The sequence below is a fragment of the Hyaena hyaena genome, unplaced genomic scaffold (assembly GCF_003009895.1).
Source record: "Hyaena hyaena isolate Hyena2069 unplaced genomic scaffold, ASM300989v1 scaffold_326, whole genome shotgun sequence".
In the NCBI taxonomy this organism is placed as follows: Eukaryota; Metazoa; Chordata; class Mammalia; order Carnivora; family Hyaenidae; genus Hyaena; species Hyaena hyaena.
In genome coordinates this window covers 1,396,837-1,419,316 of record NW_024080959.1, presented here as the reverse complement: position 1 = coordinate 1,419,316, position 22,480 = coordinate 1,396,837, and the positions used below count along the sequence as shown (strand labels likewise).

The 22,480-nt window shown below is 35.1% G+C and overlaps 1 protein-coding gene across 5 annotated transcripts in view; it reads left to right on the top strand.

Annotated features, from left to right (window-relative positions):
• The window catches only part of PLEKHA5 (pleckstrin homology domain containing A5), a 239,797-nt gene that overhangs the window by 189,644 nt on the left and 27,673 nt on the right, over positions 1–22,480 (top strand). For 4 of the 5 annotated variants that reach the window (XM_039249007.1, XM_039249006.1, XM_039249005.1 and 1 more), the window contains exons 13-15: positions 14,054–14,116; positions 15,556–15,636; positions 15,769–15,918. In XM_039249007.1, the coding sequence (XP_039104938.1) occupies positions 14,054–14,116; positions 15,556–15,636; positions 15,769–15,918 (294 nt within the window). Of the gene's footprint in view, positions 1–7,742; positions 7,824–13,509; positions 13,546–14,053; positions 14,117–15,555; positions 15,637–15,768; positions 15,919–22,480 lie in introns of all 5 variants that reach the window. The other variant, XM_039249011.1, reaches the window with a different exon arrangement.

Genomic DNA, 22,480 nt, shown 5'->3' with positions numbered 1-22,480 from the left:
TAAAATGGTTTTAAAATGCATGCAAAGAAAAGAAAAATATAACCATATCAAACATTATATCCACAATAAAGGCATTTTTGCAAGATTGATTTTGAGTTCTTTTAATATCTCTGGTTGCCTTTGAATGCCGGGAATAAAGATGGTAGCATCAGATAATAGTATATTCCTTGAAGCCAAAGGAACAGTGATTAAGCATAGTTAAACAAGGGAAATAGTTTAAGCCACTGATGTAAAAGTCAGATCTGTAAAGATCCTGTAGGCAAAAGGATTTTAGTTAAATAAAAACTTAAAAGACCTTAGGTATAAAGAGTTGAAACTCAATGTGAGTAAATTATATAAATCAATTATTTGGAAAGACATTAGCTGAGACTTTCTTCAAAGTTTTCTTCAAAATATTCCAGAGGTGTATATATCTCAAAATGAGGGCTCTGAAAATTTAGCAATTTAAGTAAGGTTGTGAGTGTAGAGATTACTCTCCTTTCATTCTGCTGGGCTCAGGGTATTTTTATAATGTTCCTCAATAAATGGACCTTATCAATAACCCGGAAGCCAGTACTTACTGCATCAGCCAGTTTAGAAATGCGTGTGCTCTTTCTTTTAAGGGAATGTCAGATACGTTTGACTCCTATGTTGGTGTCCCCATTCGTTATTCCTTTTGTTTTTAATCTTTCTCCCTTGAAGAAAAAGAGAAAATAGTATATTGTCTAGCTGCATCTTTCAAAGAACCATTGATTCTTCTGAATATAATAGTAATATTTTTCCCAAGTTTTACTTTTAGAAAACATATATAGCATAGACAGTTTATTCAGATTGCTTTAAAATTTTCACAGTAACAGACCTCAGTACTTTGCCCCATCAGTTCTAAAGAGACTTATTTACATTCCTCTATTTAAAAAGTCACTTCAAATTTCCCTGCTCCCTGTTAAACAAAGAGTAGTTTCAATAGGTAGTCATACCCTTCAATCTCAGGTTCTTGGACTTTCAGATGTTGCTAGAATGAGAGTGGAGGGCATTTACATTGTCATTATCTAAATGACCTGTTTACAAAGACTGCCTGCATTCCTCAAAGCTTCACCCTAGGCATGTCAAATTCTTTACCGTTTTAGTCTTGCCACACTTCTTAAGAGTTTATTGATCTAGACGCAGGAGGACATTCTTGAGAAATGAATTCTTCAGTGATTAGGCCATCAGGGGTTTTTGCTATTGTTAAGACAGATTCTCAACTTAAAAATTCTTTTCCTAAGAAGTCATTAAGAACTCGGGAAAAGTCCATTTTCCATTTAAATGGAAAATGACAGCTGAAATGGGTCTTCTTATTGGATATCCGGACAAAAGCTCTGTGGGTAGATAGGAATCATCCAAAAAAGGAGGAAGCTGTTGGCACAGCATTTAGACTCAAACTCAATTACAAGCCAGAGCTTGAGCAGATGTTTTCCCCTTCTGGAAATAAGACCTAGATCAGGGGGGAAAAATTATACTAAATTTACTTGTCTAGAATTTCTAAACTGACTGTCTAATATAATAGCCACTAGCCATATGTGACTATTTAAGTTTACATTTAAGTTAGTTACTTTTTTATAAAAGTAAAATTGTCATACTAGCCTCATTTAAAGAGCTGAAGAGCTACATGTCTACAGTATTATTGGACTATACTAATATAGAACATTTTCATCATCACAGAAAGGCCTATTGGACAACACTATTCTGGATGATTTATGATATACATTTTTTAAAGACCAATTAAGCCACTACTTAAAACTTACAGGAGGATTCAAGAATTAATCTTTCTCTTTCTCTTTCTTGCTGCTTACCCCCGGAATTATTCAGGAGCATTCATCTCATGATTTAGAATATCCTATTCTGCATATTCTAATATGCTGGTCTAATCTCTATACAGATAGAGACTTTGAAAGAGATAGTTAGGAGTTGCTAGACAAATAGAAGAATGCAATTGGAAATTGGACTCCTGACACCCCAGGTCCTCCATGATTATGCTGAGTCCACCAGTGTTACAAGCATGGGACTCGTTGGATTTTTTAAGGGAGGTGTATATGTTAATGCTGTATCTCATACAAAGAAAAGATAATATTTTAATGCAGTTGCAGCACTTTATTCAGATAATTAGTTTGGAATTTTTCATCTTTTGATATTTGCATATATATCTTGATTAACATTTAATACCATCTCATCAGGACCTTGAAAAAATCCTTATTGGGGACAGTTGAATTAGTCCTTAATTACTTGAATTAGTGCCAAGATAGTTCTCAAGCCTGATCTCCTGTCAGAACTACCAGTGGATCTTTAGAAAGAAAAAAAGTACAATACTCAGGGCCCTCTTTGCCCTAGTCCCCAGTCAGAATTGCCAGCACCCAGCCCTTCATATGTTTTTAAATGTCCATAGATAATTTTATTTTTCAGTCAAGTTTGAGAACTATTGAGATAAATAATCACAGGAGACACCAAAGAAAGAAGTAAAGTCCGGTTTTTTCTGAAATAAAAACACTCTCATAGTGCTTTCTAACCTTTTTTATATATGGCACACATAGAAAGTGATGGTGCTTGTACAGCGCCTTGGTGGGAACTGGGTGAGGCACCATCGGCAGCAGGGGAGGCCCGGGGAGGACTGTGGCGGCCCTTGTCTCCACACACCTGTATTCCAGTCCCGGCCCACAGGTGTCAGGTGGCACGTTCTGCTCAAGAGCCTAGTAAGTATCATACAGATACACAGAATGGTGTTGAAGAAGCTTTTTGGTGATGGGTTTTTAAGTTATTTCTGAGAGTAACATCAAAGGATACTATTTGCTCAGCAGACCTCAAAACTGAGAAACAGGCTGGAATTAAGTACCAGACTTTCCAGGTAGTTTTTCTAAACATTTGGACTTTAAAATGTCAAGTAAAAACTTGTGTTATTGTTGTAAACAGAAATACATTGGCAATATATACCTAAATGTATTTCCAAGAAATTCCACGTTTGTTTTCTTATTTATTGCTGAAGATATAAAAATAGTATAATGTCTGGATTAAGTATTCTCATTTTTATTATTGTAAAATAATGTGTCTCATTATTAATAGCTTTATAATTTATCAATTAGCTGAAACATAAACTTACATTACCTGTTACTTCAAGGAATTAAAATACTTAGAAGCAGAGTGTTTATCTAACTCATTTTCAAGTGAATCATTAAACATCTTCCACGTACCAGTCTCTATCTTGCTCTGCTTCTTTAAAACAAAATACATCAGCTATTAACACCACTATCCTAATAGTGTCCAAGATCCTTGTACTTGAAACAAAAAAGAATTGGTGGATTTTTTTTTTTTTTTTTTTAAGAACTTGAGCGTGAAATTCCAACTTACTCGTGGAACATTAGGTACTTTTTTAGGTCATAATTTACTACTTTAATTGAAAAGCTGTTATAAAATTTACATGGCCAAAGCCAGATAGAATGTGCTATTTCAGTGTAAGTCACGGAAACAAGTCTTCTAAGTATTAAAATATAGAGTATTTCGGAAGTGTTTTAGTGAAAGGAACCACTAGCCTATTTTTAGGATATATTTGGAGATAAAGCAGATCGAATATTTCCAATTCAGTAAATCTGGAAACAGTGAAAGTTCAGTCAGATCACTGAAATTGTTTCATAAGGACCAAACTCTCACCATATTGGATCCTGATTATTGAGTTCAATTGTCTTCATCTGTCACACACCACGTCACATGCAGGGGTAGAGCCACCACATGTAGGACCACTCACCTTTGAGGATCATTTTTAACTCAGCCATCCAAACAGCTCTTGATTAGGTAGGTGTGGTGCCCTAGGGAATTCTGAAATGATCCTGCTTCTTCTGCCTTTCCATAAATAGTCTTATCCCATCTCTTGGGTAATTATGGGATTACTGTTAGTAAAATGGGATCCCAAGGAGTATGTGAGCTGAAGGACATTCTATGTTACCAAGTTATATTTTACTTTAATTCTTTGAGAGCAACATAGGTATTTCTGCCAACATAATCTTTAGACCAATCTGTAACCATTATGTTTTAATGATATTGTCTCTATCAGAGTTTCTGAAGTTGCCCATTAAAATTATCTGGGAATCAAAGTGTCTATATTCTTTTCAAGTTCTGCAAGTGGTTTGAGTGTGGGTTAAAAACCCCTGGCCTAAACCTGAATTTTGATTTCTGAAGTAGTAATAAAAAGAGGGGGGAGGTATTACAAGGTAGTTAGTTACATGTATTTACAAATATATTGAGTAGCTTACTTTTTTTAATTAGTTAACATTTTTCCTAATTTCTGCTGTGGATACAGATTGCTAAAATAGACTAAACATTTATAAGAATACTTTTCTAGATCAGGACCTCACTACACTCGATGACTCCAATCAGTTTCTTCCACCTTAACTCTCAGCCTTGAACATGATATGAACACATGGTGCTAAAATTTTTCTTAGTTTCCTTGTATTACCAAAGGGTATTTGCCAGAGGATATGGTTGTCCCATTAATTTTGTTTATTTCACCTTTATATATATTTATCCTTGACTCTTTAATATCCTTTTTAATCAGAAAAACAATATCAGGGTTGCCTGTGTGGCTCAGTCATCTAAGCATCCGACTTCATCTCAGGTCACGATCTCACAGTTCATGAGTTCGAGCTCTGCTTCAGATTCTATGTCTCCCTCTCACTCTGTCTCTCCTTGGCTCGCACTTTGTCTTTCTCTCTCTCAAAAATAAATAAATGTTAAAAAAAAATTAAAAAAGAAAGAAAGAAAAGCAGTATCTACTCTGAAGGAAACTTGGGAAATGCAGAGAAGTATAGAGAAAGGAAAAGGGTGCCTGAAGAGCTCAGTCAGTTGAGTGTCCGACTCTTGGTTTCGGCTCAGGTCCTGATCTCACAGTTCGTGGGATCAAGCCTCATGTCAGGCTCTGCGCTGACAGTGAGGAGCCTGCTTGGGATTCTCTCTCTGCCCCTCCAACCCCTCTTAAATAAAATAAATAAACATTAAAAGAAAGTACGAAGAAAGAAAAGGATAATCATCCACAACCCCACAATTCAAAATCATTGCAGCTGGGGCTCCTGGGTAACTCATGCAGTTGAGTGTCCAACTCTTGATTTCGGCTCAGATCATGATCCCAGGGTTATGGGATCAGGCTCCACACCAGGCACTGTGCTGAGCATACAGCCTGCTTTGAGATTCTCTCTCTCTCGCTCTTCTCCTCTCCCCCCTCCCTTGCTCCTGCTCTCTCTCTCTGAAATTAACAAACAAAATAATTGCTGCTAACATTTTTATACCTTTGTTGTACTAAATTGTCAGTTTCTAGGGGCGCCTGGGTGGCTTAGTCGGTTGAGCGTCCGACTTTCGCTTAGGTCATGATCTCGCGGTTCATGGGTTTGAGCCCCGCGTCGGGCTCTGTGCTGACTGCCTGGAGCCTATTTCAGAGTCTGTGTCTCCCTCTCTCTCTGACCCTCCCCTGCTCACACTGTCTCTCTCTCTCCTAGAAATAAATAAATAATATTTTTAAAAAAAAATTTTTTTTTAATTGTCAGTTTCTAGAAATGACTTCTAATTTTAATATTCTAGGATTTGATATGTATGTTTGACATTTTTCATAATGAAAAATAGTTTCAGAAATGATCTCTGAAACACTCTGCAGTTTGTATGTTTTAAGTATTATTCTTACCTTTAGTTTTTTTGTTCCTAAGCTAGTTTCTTCTTGCAAAGCACCCTTCTCAGTGACTCAACATTTAATAAGCTTTGACATATAAGTTAAACAGACATTTTTAAATCACAGATATGGCCTCCCTGTATATACATACATATTTACCCTCTCAAAGTAATGCACTCAATAAATCAGACTTGATTATCCTTCTACAGAAACCATTTTGTCCCTTCAAGTAAATTTGCCAGGCTTAAAATATGAACATTATCAGTCATCTGTACTATATTGAAGCTCAACATGTGAGCCCTGTTGACCTACTCATTGGACACAGAGGCCCATTTATCGTGCCAGGTTTCTAAGACTCAGTGGGCAATTTCAGTTTGACCTTGAGTATCTTTTACATTTGGGTACTATCTGATCTCCATTATTTCTTAAACCATTCATGGTCCTGACCTCCACCCACCACACACACACACAAAAATCTGAATCTAGTATTCTTTTGACTAATTTCCAGGCATGCTGTTGAAAAATAGTAATGATGAGATTGCTTTCAACATTAAAATTAGAAATAGAGACTTAAGCTTACTTGTGTTATATGAATACGTATCCATACAATCAAATGTAAGCCAAAACAAAAAGCAGTAACAATTTATTCCAAGATCAACATTTGATTAAGATAAAATAATTAACATTCCTATAAAATATAGACGGCACTTGAAAACACATAAAGGTCTTAAATTTCTATAATAAAAATATTTTTCTCCTGAAGAAAAAATATATATCTGTACTTGTTTATAAGTTACTTTCCAACAATGTAAAAGATTTGTTCTAAACTGCATATCAACACATCCCTCTGGGATAGCATTGCAGGGAAGAAAAAGAAGCTTGAGTCTAACTGATAATACAGATGTTTAAAAATTTAGATTTTTAGATCTAAAAATTTAGATTTTTAAAAATCTATTTAGCTTGAATTATTTAGCTTGAATAAATCTTTAGAAAAAAAAGTTAAACCAGTCACTAGTTTCTTATTTGACAAAACAGATTTTATTGACGTGAAACATTGGTAACTAGGCTGAAAATAAAATTGTCTAGATACACAGTTTTCAGGCTTTATATTTTTATTTACACTATGTATTAATCTTAAGATTAGTAAACCTTTATGTAGATTTAAGCCAGTAAAGTAGCATTTGTGAACCATGATAAAAATGCTTATTTTCTATAATATGCAGGATGAAAAGTATGTAAACTGTACATTACAAATTACAATTATAAACAGACTTGGCTGTTTGCAAACGTACAAACTTCATCTCTCTGTCATGACGATTCTCTTTTGAGTGCTTTAGCTATTGAGTCCAGAGCATACTAAAACAAATATTTTTCTGCAGGCAGTAATTAAGTACCACATAGCTGGAAATGTGAAATACTGTTTCAGCCTTTTTAGGAGCTAAGGAGATACTTTGAATCTTTGCCAAATAGATTTCAGGTTGCATGTCCTTGAAATAATTCTACATGTGATGTTGTACTGTGAGAAAATCCAAAACGGTGTATTACAGATGTCTTTGGAAATTAACATTAATGTAATATGTGATTATCTAAATGATAAGATATGCTGATTATTATAAGACTTTAATATTTGTAGAGAACTAATATTTTTCCAATTAACATTACAAAGAGCTGAATAAGGTTTTAAGCTTTTTTACTAAATAATCTATCAAATCATGCCATTTCTCCCTTTAAGTAGGTTGTCACCCTTTAGTTTATTCTTTGAATAAGACATGCTGCTTTATCACCTCTTCTAGTATATGTAAGAATATGCATTGACTGTATGATTGTATTCATAAAGTAAAACCTCGTTGTAGCAATATTGCAATTACTAAGCTTTTTTATAGATTTGGAAGTATCTTAACAGCATTAATAACTTGCTTGAAATGGTTTATGTAAGTTAAATCTGTGCAACCTTGGGATAAAATGTAAACAACTGCACTATTAGGAAGATATTAAAGTAGAGGCTATATTTACAGTGTCGTCTTTCAAATCTAGCTGTGCTGTAAACTGATGTTTGCTGTATGCTCCTCCTGATTTGAAATAGATGAAAGAAAATGAACCTATTATCACCATGGTTCACACAATGATTGAGAACTCGGCGCTAAGACCCCAACTGTACCAGCAAGTAAGGTCTTGGACAGTGAATGATACTGCTTTATCATCTGCAAAATCCCTCAGTGACAGTTTTGGTTTATCCTCAGAGTTACTCATAACATTAGTGTTTTCTTACTTCATTTTTTTTTTGTTTTTGTTTATGTCTCTTTGGAAATACGCAATTCATCCATGCTTTTTAAGACGCTGCAGTATTCTTAGCATGGCTTTGCTGAACATTTTGCTGTTGGATATTAAGTGTGCCATATTCCTGAAGTTGTTGTGCAGAGTATTTGATTGATACATACTTGGAGGTCTGCAGTACATTTGCAAATTTGTTACTAGACTGCCATTAATTTCGATTTACTCTAAAAGCATTATAACTGATTCCTAGGGAAAACTTTAAAAAGTTTGTTTTTTTTTTTCCTTTAGGGCCCCCCCCCAATCCACCCTGACCCCACCCCCCACTGTTTCAGGAATAGATTGTATTTGTATGAGAGTTATTTAAATCTAGTCTCTGTAGTGTGGTGTAGTAAGACCTAAAGATAGCCACTTCCTAACGTACTGGGGATGGATATCTTCTCCCTGTATTCTTGCCATTCTTATGCCATCATATGCCTCATCTTACCTCATTCTTTTCCCTAACTCAAAATATGTGCCGTGGAGCTGGCTGGCTTTAATTTAGGACCTTGGTAATCTGCAGATCTGCAAAAGAAGTCATTTTATACATTCCTATCCAATTTTTTTGTGTCTCATGGTCTAAATGTTCTTAGCTCTGTGTTTTGCAACATCAGCTTCTTCCACTTCAACACCTTCAAATTACTGTGGCCTCTGACCTGTTATAATACTTTAAAATTCATACAGAAGAATAAAATTAACAAACATGAAAAATGAATGTATTTTGATTAAAATATGTAAAAAGCACCTAGTGAAAAGAAGCACCTTGAGCTCACTGGCCTTAAAGGCTTCTGGTTTGCTTCAGTCACCGAGGGATCAGCATCCATGGGCCTGGTAGCTGGGAGACTGAAAGTTGGTAGGAGGGTGACTCCTGTTTCTGAGCAGTTTTCAAAACATTTAATGTTACACAGTTTTTATTAGTTCTGTCAATAAAGAAACAACGTATTAAATATTTAAAGTTAAGCAGCTTTACTTCTCAAAAGAAAATAAAATCTTTCTGGGGCACCTGGGTGGCGCAGTAGGTTAAGTGTCTGACTCTTGGTTTCCGCTCAGGTCATGATTTGAGATTTCATTAGTTCGAGCCCTGCATCAGGCTCTGTGCTGACAGTACAAAGCCTGCTTAGGACTCTCTCTCTCTCTCTCTCTCTCTCTGCCCCTCCTCAACTCACTCACTCTCTCTCTTGAAATGAATAAATAAACTTAAAATTTTTAATGAAAAATAAAAGTTAAAAAAAAGAAAAAATATTTGATTTTTTTAAAGTAACCAGATTAAAGAACCTTGACACTTCATTTCAAAATGCCACTGCTCAGAACCTTACCCTTTGTTCTGGAATTAATACCTTTTTCAGTGTCTGACGCTGTCACTTTATCATATTTATATTGGTAAGAATCAAAGCTATTAAGTTATATTTTCATGTTTTGCATGTTTTTAGCTTGATTTGGTTGGGGGTTTTCTTTTTTATATTGATCAGTAATCAGGGTTGATGATGCAGAAATCATTGCTGATTGAAATTACTCAGTTGCACTAAACGTTCTAATTGGGAGTTTTTCAAAAGTGTAGAGGTATGTGAGAGTGGTTTTATATACTAGCATCACTGACCAGAACAATACACTTGTATAAATGTATTAATACTTGAAAGAAAAAACTAAATTTGTATAAAACTGAAAGATCTGAATATCTACCATCCGCAGCCATTCCTAGGCATGAGATAGGCTGCTGCTTACCAGGGAATCAGTGTTGACTCAGTCCTATCAAGTTGCGGGTATCTTTATAGAGTTCTTTTTTTTTTTTTTTAAACCACTAATGAAATACTTAATTGTTATAGGGCACCACTGGTGGATGAAAATGACCTTCAGGGGCACCTGGGTGACTCAGTCAATTCAGCATCTAGCTCTTGATTTCAGCTCAGGTCATGATCTCACAGCTCATGAGATCAAGCCCAAGCACAGAGCCTGCTTGGGATTCTCTCTCTCTCTCTGTCTCTCTGCCCCCGACCCTGTGTGTGTGCATGCACATGGTCTGTCTTTCAAAAATATATATATATATTTAAAAATATGAAAGAGGGACACCTGGATGGCTCAGTCAGTTGAACATCCAACTCTTAATTTCAGCCCAGGTCATGATCTCACAGTTTGTAGAATCAAGCCCCAGGTCAGCACAGAGCCTGCTTGGGATTCTCTGTCCCTCTCTCTCTGCTCCTACCCAGCTCGTTCTTTCTCTCTCTCTCAAAATAAGCATTTTCTTAAAAAATGGAAAAAAAAGAAAGTGACTTTCAGACACGTTTCTAAAATTGTTTATTAATTTGCATAAATTGATATTAAACCTTAATTTTTCTCCAGATTTCCCTTACTGTGTTACTACCCATAGGAAATCTTTATGAAAGTGTCTATTGTATACTCTAACAATGTGCTTCCCTGACATTGCATCACAATGCTGTGTTAATAGTTTCCTGAAATACAACTGAAAATATATTGGCAATATGATGTTTTGTGACCGATTATTCTAAATCATAGCCATTTAGATTTTCTCTTAGGAGAACCTTTAAGTTCACATTTTCTTAGAAGAAAGGAGACACCTGAAAAATTACCTATTAAGTAATTTTCTTAAAATTGGTAATATAAAAAGGATCTAAAACTGAATTTAAAAGATGCTAAATCAGTGCTCATGGTGTTGAAAAATCGTCTGCATTTATGAATCTCCTGCATTCTCCTGCCTTTCACAACTAATTTTTGTACTAGAGTTTTTATAAAAATTAACATCCATGAAATTAAGCACCTGATAAATAATGGTTTTGAAAAGTACAGACTAATATTAGCAAATAAATACCTACAGTCCTGTGACTATTTTTGAGCCCTTAAAAAATGTCAAGTTCTATCAAATATTTCTCCAAAAAACCCTTTCGGGATTTATATATATTCATTAGCTTTAAAAAAATATATATATATGGGGGCACCTGAGTGGCTCAGTCAGTTAAGCATCCAAGTTTCGGCTCAGGTCATGATCTCGCAGCTTGTGGGTTCGAGCCCTGCATCAGGTTCTGTGCGGACAGCTCAGAGCCTGGGGTCTGCTTCAGATTCTGTGTCTCCCTCTCCCTCTCTCTCTCTCTGCCCCTCCTCCAACTCACGCTCTGTCTCTGTCTCAAAAATAAATACACTATAAAATTGTTTTAAAATAATAAAATATATATAGTCACTTACTTAAAAGGAATACCATAGAAATTGAATTTTGATTAACAAAAGTAATTTTGTATTAACTTAATGCCAAGCCAGGTTTTTAAAAGATTATTAGATATTTTATTATGAAAATTCTCACTTTCTAAATATAGCACATCTTTATAGATATATATGTCTGTATAATACACTTCTCAGATTGAAGCTTGAGCACTGCTAACCCTTATAAATTCTCTATAACCTCTTTTCATGTGCTTTTCTAGTATTGCTCAGGTACTTCAGAAAAAAGGTATTCAAATCTATAACACTTTTTTCTTAAGCTAAAGACGCATTTGAAAAATGATAAAAAGTGAAACATGATTTTATAGAGAACTTAATGAGAATATTCATGAAATTACTTTTTTCTTTAGTAAGATTTTCACAGTGAGGACTAACTAGCAAACTCCTTTAATTCCAGGTAGAAGTACTTTCAATAAACTATATCCATCTTTTCTTAAGAAAAGCCTCAGTAATTATTCTCAGTAATGGAAAATAAGCCATGCTTAAAAGTTAATGTTTTAAAGAATAATCATATTTTCTTATTTTTCTAATACGTAAAAGCAATGTATAGTACAAGACTGATTATTTTAAAATTTTGTTAGTGTCTAATAATAAGCATTTTTATTGAATAACTTGATAAAAGGTTTTAATGAATTTTTCAGTGGTACTAAAAATAATGATAAAGTAAATCTAACTTATGTAATATATTTATATGGCTCTAAAGATAATCAGTCTTGCGGCACCTGGGTGCTCAGTCAGGTAGGTGCTCGACCTCAGCTCAGGTCATGATATCACTGTCTGTGATTTCGAACCCCACATCAGGCTCTGTGCTGACAGCTCAGAACCTGGATCCTGCTTCAGATTCTGTGTTTCTCCCTCTCTCTGTCCCTCCCCTGTGTGCACACTGTCTTTCTCTCTCAAAAATAAATAAGCATTTTTTAAAAATGTTTGGAAAAAAAAGGATATATCACTCTTGAACTCTTAACAACACAGTACACATTTTTTACTTTGCCAACTGATGTGAAAATGAAGAAGCAGTAAGAGTCCATAAATAAAAATAGTATACCAATACCCTAAATTTTTATTCTAGATTGCTAAATTTCCATTTAAAAATATTAGTCCTTCTATTGACCCTGGGATATAGGATACAATTTTCATATTTTAATCTAGATGTCACACTATGTACTAGTTACATTCAAACTTTACATTCCATGGTTTAGTAAAGCTGTTTTGCATTTAACTTTAAATATTAAGTAAAGTATATTTGGACATTTAGTGACAAGGCTTTGCATCTCTGTAATTTCTTATAAATGGGAGAATTTAATTTTGGCATTGTCCTACATTTTTTTTTATCATTTTAAAACTTTCTTTGCATTACTTTTTTTCAGGTAAAAGTACAAATTATTTTCTTGAATCTAGGTGCTTTAATTTAGAATAAAAATTGATACTTCTTATGACATATTCAATTATCTTTATTTGAAAATACTGCACAAGTATTCTGACTTTTCTCATTAAATTCATTTTTCATGTGATAACTCATTTCTATGAAAGTTTTGTTGTTTAGTAATCACTGCATACCCTTAAATAGTCACAGATTCATTTGCATGAGGATGTGAAAGTAATGTCTTGAAATGAAACACATCAATCCAGGATTTATTATTGTATGTTTGTAATGCTTAAAATTTTAACCTCCTAATACTACACTTCTAGATCCATTCAAAGTTACCTGCTTTTAAATTAAGTTTCCTTCTAAAGATGTAACTGGCAAGCAGTTTTTTACCAAGTGGACATATATATTTAAAACTTACACATTTTTATGCATTTGTATGTGTTTAGATGAAGTTTAATTTTCCAATCTGGAATATAGTGGGGATACATTATTCCCGTCCCCACTTTGAGAAAAAGTGTGCCAGTTAGTAAATATGTGATGAGCCCAAGTAAGTTTTCCCAATTATATTTTTGTTACTGTCTAGCAGTCAATATAAAGGCAAAAGACCAGGGAGAGAGTGAAATATCGCTTGCAGAGGCTCTGATGTGATCTGTGGTATAACTGACTAGGATGGCTTTTGAAATCTTGATACAATACAAGCAAAAATGAAGATTTGTTTAACCAAAAGATATTGGGAAGGAGCTTGAAGAAAGGATGTTTAAGTGTACTGAACAATCATTTCTTAATAGTGTAATAAAAAAAAAAACGGTATCAAAGAACACATATAAACTTTTTATGCAGTTTGACTATTCATAGTTTATAACATAGGCTTTCAGTTTTATGAGGTTTTGAATGAGTTTCCTTTTTTCAATTAAACCCATCCTTTTCCCCCATTATCTTTTAGTTCTTAAGACAGAAGAACAAGATAAGTCTATATTGTGTATGTGTGTTTATATATTATGTATATGTATACAGTATGTTACAGGTTTTGTTAATAAAGTTGTACTGAGGTGTGTTGGCATTGAGTGTACACATACACAGTTGTGTGATTATGTGTATACCGTGAAGGATGGTTCTGGCTGCTGAAATATGCCTAGTTTGAATATTTGATTCAATACAGTTGCTATGATTGTATTTGTCAATTTTACATTAAAATAATGTGTGTCTTGCAAATGGAAAATGTAAGGTTCTGTATAATTTATTTGACCAACTTATTATTTTGTTTGACAAGCTTAAGTTAACATCATTTTTATGTATCTTACATATTGTATCACTGTTAAATATTTTTCTGCTTTTGTAATGATCTGTGTTTGAATTAAACTTCTTAAAGTATAAGAATCATTAAAATCCCATTTTTGTTATTATATAAATCTAAAATGTTAACTATAGGCTAAATATGTTTTTTAAATATTATTTTTAAACTTGCTACCTGACATTTTCCCCTATAGCTGTCACAAGATGAATGTAGAGGCACATTATACAAATACAGACCTGAAGAAGTGGATATTGATGTAAGTGTTAGTATGCTCTATATGTATTATGAGTATTCTGTTATATTCTCTGCCAAAACATTGGAAATAAGCATGACAAAAAACTTACTCTTTCTCCCTTGCCCACCAAAATGACATCAAATAAATTAGCATTTTTTCTTTTATACTTAGATTAAATTATATCATCACTCCTCTATTCGTAACTATCCCCCCTCCCCATAATTGAATTTAGGAAAAATAACTTAAATGAAAGTAAAAGACTGTGGGCACCTGGGTGCCTCAGTTGGTTGAGAACCTCTTGATTTGGGTTCAGGTGTGGTCCCGGGGTCATGGGATCAAGCCCAGGTCAGGCTCCACAGTGAGTGTAGAGCCTATTTGGGATATTCTCTCTCTCTCTCTCTCTCTCTCTCTCTCTCTCTCTCTCTCTCTCTCTCCCCCCACCCTCTCTCTCCCCCCTCTCTCTCTCTCTCCCCCCCTCTCTCCCCCCCCTCTCTCTCCCCCTCTCTCCCTCTCCCTCTCCCCTCCCTCCCTCCCTCCCTCTTGAGCATGTACATGTTCTCTATCTCTAAAATAAAAAAATTTTCTTAAGTAAAAGACTATTGCTGATCCAAAAAAAATGTATGGAGAACTGGAGACAAAGTAAAATTGTCTTTGTCTTCTAGAGAAGGTTATCAGTCTCTAGAAATTCTGTAACTGCTTCTTTTTAAATTTTAGTCTTCTTTTTTAATTGTATCTAAAATACAATTAATACAGTTAATAATTAGATTGGCTGACCTGCCATTCATTCTTTATTTACTTTTACAGTATCTCATTCTTCCCTCATGTCCCCTGGTTTTATTCCATTGAGTTATACCTTCTCATTTCAATATATGGCATTTGGTATAGCTTGAGTTTTGTCATCTAATAAAGATAAGGTAGTTACTTTAACAGATCCATGGCAGAGAAACTGAAATCTCCAATTACTTGCTTGTCATTATATAATAAGGTTTGAGGCATATTTGCAGTTTATCTCAGACATCTGGAGAACTGGTTTATTTTAGTATTGAAATTTTAATGGAGTACCCTCTGATATTTTCATAATTAGGAATTGGGGTAATACCAAGAATTCAAAACATTTAAACTATCACAAGTGATTTTTTTCCTCCATTTAGCAAATTTTTATTTGTATTATTGCATTAGAAGCAATCTTTTGTTTAAAGTTATGAGACTGCTTGATTACTATGAATATTTTGAATTGTGTAGGTTAAATAGTATGGTTGAAATGCTTCTTCACTTCATATGCATGTTTGTTAAGCATTGTGCCTTTAAAAGCTATTTTAATTTTTATTTTATTGATTGAAATAAAGATTGGCCTAATTAGGTATTCTATGGCTGTTTTAAATGTGTTTTCTTATTACACCTACCTCCAACTACAGGAAAAATAAAAATTTGCTAACAGTGGATTTTCTCTTCTAACCTAGGCCAAGTTAAGCCGGTTATGTGAACAAGATAAAGTGGTACATGCTCTAGAAGAGAAACTTCAGCAACTGCACAAGGAGAAAGTAGGACAATTATGTTTATTATCTACAATTGATGTTACCTTATGTAGTTATCATCAGGACACTGATAACTAAAGTAAAAAGAATTAATTCGATGATGCAGAACATTAAGTATAATTCTTTTTATTATAATAGTACACGCTTGAGCAAGCTTTGCTATCAGCCAGCCAAGAGATAGAAATGAATGCAGATAACCCGGCAGCCATTCAGACCGTGGTGTTACAGAGGGACGATTTACAAAATGGACTGCTTAGTACGTGTAGAGAACTCTCTCGAGCCACTGCTGTAAGTAACAGATTTCTTCTAGTAAGGGTCACTGACATTTTATGCAGTTCTTTTTTTTTTTTTCTGTTTTTCTGTTGTTGTTTTTTTTTGTTTTGTTTTTACAGATAGTTTATTGTCAAATTGGTTTCCATATAACACCCAGTGCTCATCCCCACAAGTGCCCTCCTCCATGCCCATCACCCCTCTCCCCCCCACACCCATCAGTCTTCAGTTTGTTTCTCAGCATTCAAGAGTCTCTCATGGTTTGCCTCTCTCCCTCTCCCCCACCATTTCCCTCCTTCTTCTCCCCCATGGTCCTCAGTTAAGTTCCTCCTAATCCTCCTATACGTGCAAACATAGGATATTTGTCCTTCTCTGCCTGACTTCTGTTTATGTTTCTGTGTAATTAGACTGTCTTTAGGATTGTTCTTTACTATAACAAGAAATTAATTTGTTATTAGTAATAAAAGGGTGATTTGTTTTCTGATGCAAAATAAATGTAATTCTTTCTCTTAGAGTGAGCATTCTCTTCCTTGTGAAATAGTTGTTTTACAAGGGAGATAAATACTCCTATTTGTGTATTATTCAAATGAAAACCCTTAAATATGTTAATATTTATTACATTAAGAAAATAAGTATTTCAGGGCACCTGAGTAGCTGAGTCAATAGAGCATGTGACTCTTGATCTTAGGGTTGTGAGTTTGAGCCCCATGTTGGATGTAGAGATTAATTAAAAATAAAATCTTTAAAAAAAAAATAATTCATAGATTTTAGGGAGTTAGAATAATTTGGGAAGATGGTAATTGGATTCCTTTAACCAACCATGTCAATAAAAGGCCCCTGAGAAATGCTTCCAGGAAGCCATTGACACTATCATAGCTACGGTGTGGTCTCAGCTTTGATAATAGATTTGAGTAGGAAATATAATTAGGACCTTTTAACCCATAGTCGTGTCAGTTTATAAAGAATCTCTTGGAATTATCAAATCTAAAATTTTAGAGTTTATAAATGGACTATTTTGAGTTTAAACAGTTTGTGTTAGATCTTCTGATAGTTATCTGTAAACCTAGTAAGAACTCCTACCCAAGCAGCCTTTTGAAAGAAAAATCCTAGCAGAAGCTACCAGTTATAGAAAACTGCTAATATACCCTTGTCTATAACTTCAGGCAGGGAGCCGCTACCTTTTAAGAAGGTCCACAGACAGGGACACCTGTATGACTCAGTCTGTTAAGTGTCTGACTTCAGCTCAGGTCATGATTTCATGGTTGGTGAATTCAAGCCCCACACTGGGCTCTCTGTATCAGCATAGCACCTGCTCTGGATTCCCTGTCTCCTTCTTTCTCCGTACCTCTCCACCCCCACTCATGCTCTCTCTCTCTCAAAAATAAAATAAACATTAAAAAAAAAAAAAAAGGTCCACAAACAGTTAAACAGTTATAGCTTAACTAAGAGAGGTCTTTCCAAACTGACAAGATACCAGAATTTCAACATGGCTTCAGTTCTAAACACTGAATTCATATTCCAAACATGAGCAAGTTTTAAAGGAATCTACCATGATTGGAAATAAATCAAAGCATACTTTTTGTGATTCTTAAATGCCTTATATTTAATATACCATTCCTATTTTTAAATACTGTTGTTTCCATTATTTCATTTGATTCTATTACACTGTAAGGTTCATAGACCCTTTCAGGGCACCTGGGTGCTCAGTCGGTTAAGCATCCGAATCTTCGTTTCAGCTCACGTCATGGTCTCACAGGTCGTGTGATCAAGCCCCTCATCAGGCTCCGTGCTGACAGTGCAGGAGCCTGGTTGAGATTATTTCTCTGCCCCTCCCCTCTTTCATACACACTCTCAAGAAGAAATGAAAAAGAATTTAATATCCTTTCAGTTGTGAACTCCTTGATATCAGACTCTAGCTCATTCATCTGTGTAGCACTAGCATCCAGCACTGTAGGATGTGTGTTAACATTTTGATGATTGAACCAGATGACTTACCCAGTGTTACAGAGCTAATCAATGCTGTGCCTAGAACTCAGTCCCAGGTCTTCTAAGCAGAATCTCTGAAGACTTAAATCTACATAGACTTTTATAACATAGTCACAAAGGAAATAGTGGCACCTAAATGCGGTCTACTAGGAAGTAGTCCCTTAGTTAACCCATGGTGGGTAGGATTGCGTAGGAAGGGCAGTAACGAGAGGTCCATACAGGATGAAACACCTTGAACCATGACACCAAGATAAGAATGTAGGAGACATGTTCTTCTACAAGAAATACAAGTAACTGACTGGAATAGAGGATCAAGAATATGACATTAGAAAGGGGGAATGGGGCTAAGCTGTCAATGCCAACCGAATGAAAAACTCACTATCTCTATGGCAACCTGAGTTGAATCAAAATGTAGTTAGGAACTGTTTCATGATTTGGTATCTGTTTTAGAAAATTTTGAGGATGTATAGTATTCAATTGAATTGTTCTTTTTTTTTCCTCCTTAACAAATGGGTTAAGTAACTTAAATTTGATCAGAGGCTCACAGTTTGCTTTATCCCAAGATTAACTCTAACTCTGATGGAAGTTTTGTTAAAAGTGTTTTAATAGAAAATTATTATGTTTGATTATCCCTTTTTTTTTTTTTTTGGTTGTTATGCCATGTAATCACTTTCCAGGTTTCTTTTTCTTTGTCTTTAGCATTATTCGTTGGTCATTACAAACCCTCAATATGTTCTTCCAAGACATGTCTTACTACACAGAATACAATCAATGTTAGTTCTATCTTGGTAAACTTGTTCATACTTACAGCTCAAGACTACAAATGATGCCTGACATCATATTGGGCATATGGTTGACACTGGGTGGATGTTGATTAGATTTAAAATTGAATTACATTTGTGCTAGCAGAATCCCAAAGGATTCTTCTGATTCTTTTGCAGTTGATTGAGGTCATTGGTTCAAATCCAAGCCATGATATATAAAAGATACAAGAGGTATAAAATTAATGCCTCCAGAGATGAAAGCTTTGATTCTGAGAACGTCTTCTCCTCACCTGGTTGGCCATTTGGGTAAATAAAACTAGGATTAACACAAGGCAAGCATGTAAAGCGGTGTTCTTGTGGTGTTTCATTAAATTCTTGATATCGTATCTTCTTTCCGTAAGCCCCATCCAACAAACTTACGTACTGTAAGCACCTAGTGCCTCTGTGTTCTCACCTTGGTTCTACTTCTTTTTACCTAAGCCTGATTAGTAGCAAAGGTTGTTATAGCAATCAGGTACACTTGAAATCTTGCAATGTGTCACCATCACCATCTTCTTTTGGGATCTTTGCTGGAAGCAGAAGTGAGAGAGTGTACAGAATGAGACAGAGGGAGACAGCCCTATGGAGGTTTCACTACCAAGCTGGTTCCCATTGTAGGCCACTGGGGACTATTTGAAGAAATGAGCAGAATGCCTCAGAATTTTCTACCCAAGTCTGGGAGGCCAGGGTGTGTATCACTCACTGGCTGAAGTTGCCCCAGTGTCCCTCATTCACCCATACTTCCAAACTGCCTTAGCTTGCTTGCCATGGACACTAGCAGGCATGGAACTTAATGCGGTTCCTTGAAATTAAGTGGACAGAAGGGATATGGTGTGGAGTTCCATAAACATCCACTGCAGTCACCTCTCTTGAAGAATTTACATTAGGCCTCCAAATGGAAGAGAAATATTCTTAGGTTTTATCAGTTCAACAGGTGCTTCAATTACTCTACCTAGCAGTTCAAGGAACCAAATATTTTGTAATCATCCAATAATGGCAGCAAAATATATTTGTTATTCTGTGTTTCCCACCTGTTATCTGGTTTGATCTTTAAGAAAATCATATGCAAAATAAATATAATTATTATCTCAGTTTATTTTCATTTTCATTATCTTCACTGTACAGATAAACTGAGGCCCATGGAGGCTAAATGACTTGGCATAGATGATATAACTAATAAGGAAAGAAACAACACCTAAATCAAGGACTTTTTAATTCTAGGGCTTCTGTACCTTCTAATCTACCTCACTACCTATGTAGTCACATAACTTGTAGTTTCTGGTACTTGGGATCAAATTTAGATCATCTTACTCAAAACTCTAAAATTGGAATTTCAGACATCATAAGAGAGGTATAGAGGCCTCCCCATTTATGCTAAATAATGCTGGTGGTTTATGCATTTACCCACTATGAAATCATACCATTATATGAAGTAATAATAATAATCATGAATATTTTTGGAACAATTATTAGGTGCCAGACTAAGGGCTTTACATGTACTTAATCCCCATTATCCCTTGAAATGGTACTATTACTATGTTAAAAATGGAAAACTGAGACAGATTGCCCAGGATTACAGTGAATAAACAATACGTATAGACTCCATTTGAACTGATTTGTATTCTAAGCTGGATTCTAGCAAGAGGACCTTGAGTAAACAGATTTTAGACTCCAGTGGATATACTGGACTCCAGTGGATATGCTAGAGTTTAGGATCATAAACTTACAGGGGCAAGAAAGCCGGACAAATGAACTGCCTTGGGGAGAAGGTTACACATTAAATATCTTAATATACTCATTCTCAATGTAATAAAGAGTTTCTGAGAATCATGGCTATAGTAAAATGTAATTTTTTGCAGTAGTTTCATCAATATCTATGAATTGGCATGGAATACATTTTGAAAGATTTTGAAATAATTTCTAAATACTTGGCTATTTTATAATTACAACATCCCCCCTAAAAGAGGTAGGCAGATGTGATATACCTCCTGATTTAGTACAGAAGACAGTGCCCAACAACAATTGCAAGCTATTTTTAATAAAAAATCATATCCAAATGTCAGCAAGCCTCAGAACTACAAGTTTATAAGAAATAAAGCAAATGGAAAAGCATGCAAAGGAATCCCACAGGAATTCAGTTAGCAAAAAGTAGAATACAAGAAATTCTGCAGAGTAAGTGACCCAATCTCGTCCCCATATAAGTAGCAAGGGAATAGAGAGGATCCTGGGTGGCTCAGTCTGACTTTGGCTCAGGTCATGATCTCACAGTTCATGGGTTCAAGCCCCACGTAAGGCTCTGTGCTGACAGCTCAGAGCCTGGAGCCTGCTTCAGATTCTGTGTCTTAATCTCTCTCTGTTGCTCCCCCACTTGCACTCTCTCTGTTTCTCAAAAATAAATAAACATTTTAAAAAGTGCTTTTAAATAAGTAGTAAGGGAATAGAGAGGAGAACAGGGGAAAATTTTCTAAGGAATGCATATTAATGATTTTAAAAGTAAGAATTTCCATGGTGTTTTTTTTTTTTTCCATTTTGCTTTCTTTTCTTTAGAAATACATGCTGAAGTATTTATAGATGATATGATGCTTGGTGTTTGCTTTAAAATAATCCCACAGGGGCGCCTGGGTGGCTGAGTTGGTTAAGTGTCCAATTTCAGCTGAGATCATGATCTCACAGTTTGTGAGTTCAATCCCCACATTGGACTCTGCTGACAGTTCAGAGCCTGGACCCTGCTTTGGATTCTGTGTCTCCCTCTCTCTCTGCCCCTTCCCAACTTGCACCCTGTCTCTCTCTCTCTCTCTCCCTCTCTCTCTCTCTCTCAAAACTAAACATTAAAAAAAATTTAAATAAAATCAAATAAGCCCACAAAGATAGTAGAATATGAGTACTATAGATGAAACCAGATGGGCTCTGTACCCATAACTGTTGAATTTGGAGTGGGCCCTACTTTGGTGTGTATTTGAACATTGTGTATGTCTGAAAAAGGTTAAAATAAAATCCATGAAAATGCTAACAAAAGTGTAGCACAATAATAGGTATTTCTTTCTTTTTCTTGCCCTACATACTAGCTTTTCTACATTTATAATTATATAAATATATTACATCTCAAATTTGTACAGTAAACAATAACTAATTCTTTCAGATGGAGTATAGTTTTATTTCAAGGAGATTAGAAGAGAAACTACAGGTACAAGTTAAAGGTTATAAATAAAGATAACACATTTATTTGTAATAGCATATTGTGTAACTGTTCCCACAGGTGGATTTGGTTATAAGTTATGGTTGATTCTAGAAAAGAAAAGGTGGGGTGCCTGGCTGGCTCAGTCAGTAGGGCATGCGACTCTTGATCTCGGGGTTAGGAGTTTGATCCAAGCCCCATGTTGGGTGTAGAGAGATTACTTAAAAATCAAATCTTAAAAAAAAAAAAAGAAAAAAGAAAGATCTAATTACATTAAAAACTTGGAAATGAATCATTGGTCCTATCACTTTCTTAATAAAGATCAAAATATGTAATCACTATAGTTCCATTTTAAATATTAAAATCCTCATTTTTGGTAGCCTGACATTTCATTGCATCTCAGTGTTACAGACCTACTTGAAGGTTTTTTCCCCCCATAATGGCCAGGTCTCATCTCAGTATAAAGAAGTCACCACGATTAAAAGTTACTCTGTTCCCCATCCTGAAGTTAGACCAAGTCAAATTCTTGAGACGTCTTCTGCCATCCCTGTAACAATCTTACATATGCACATACTTTTTTCCTTTTTGCCTTTGTTAGAGTATAACATATTATCAG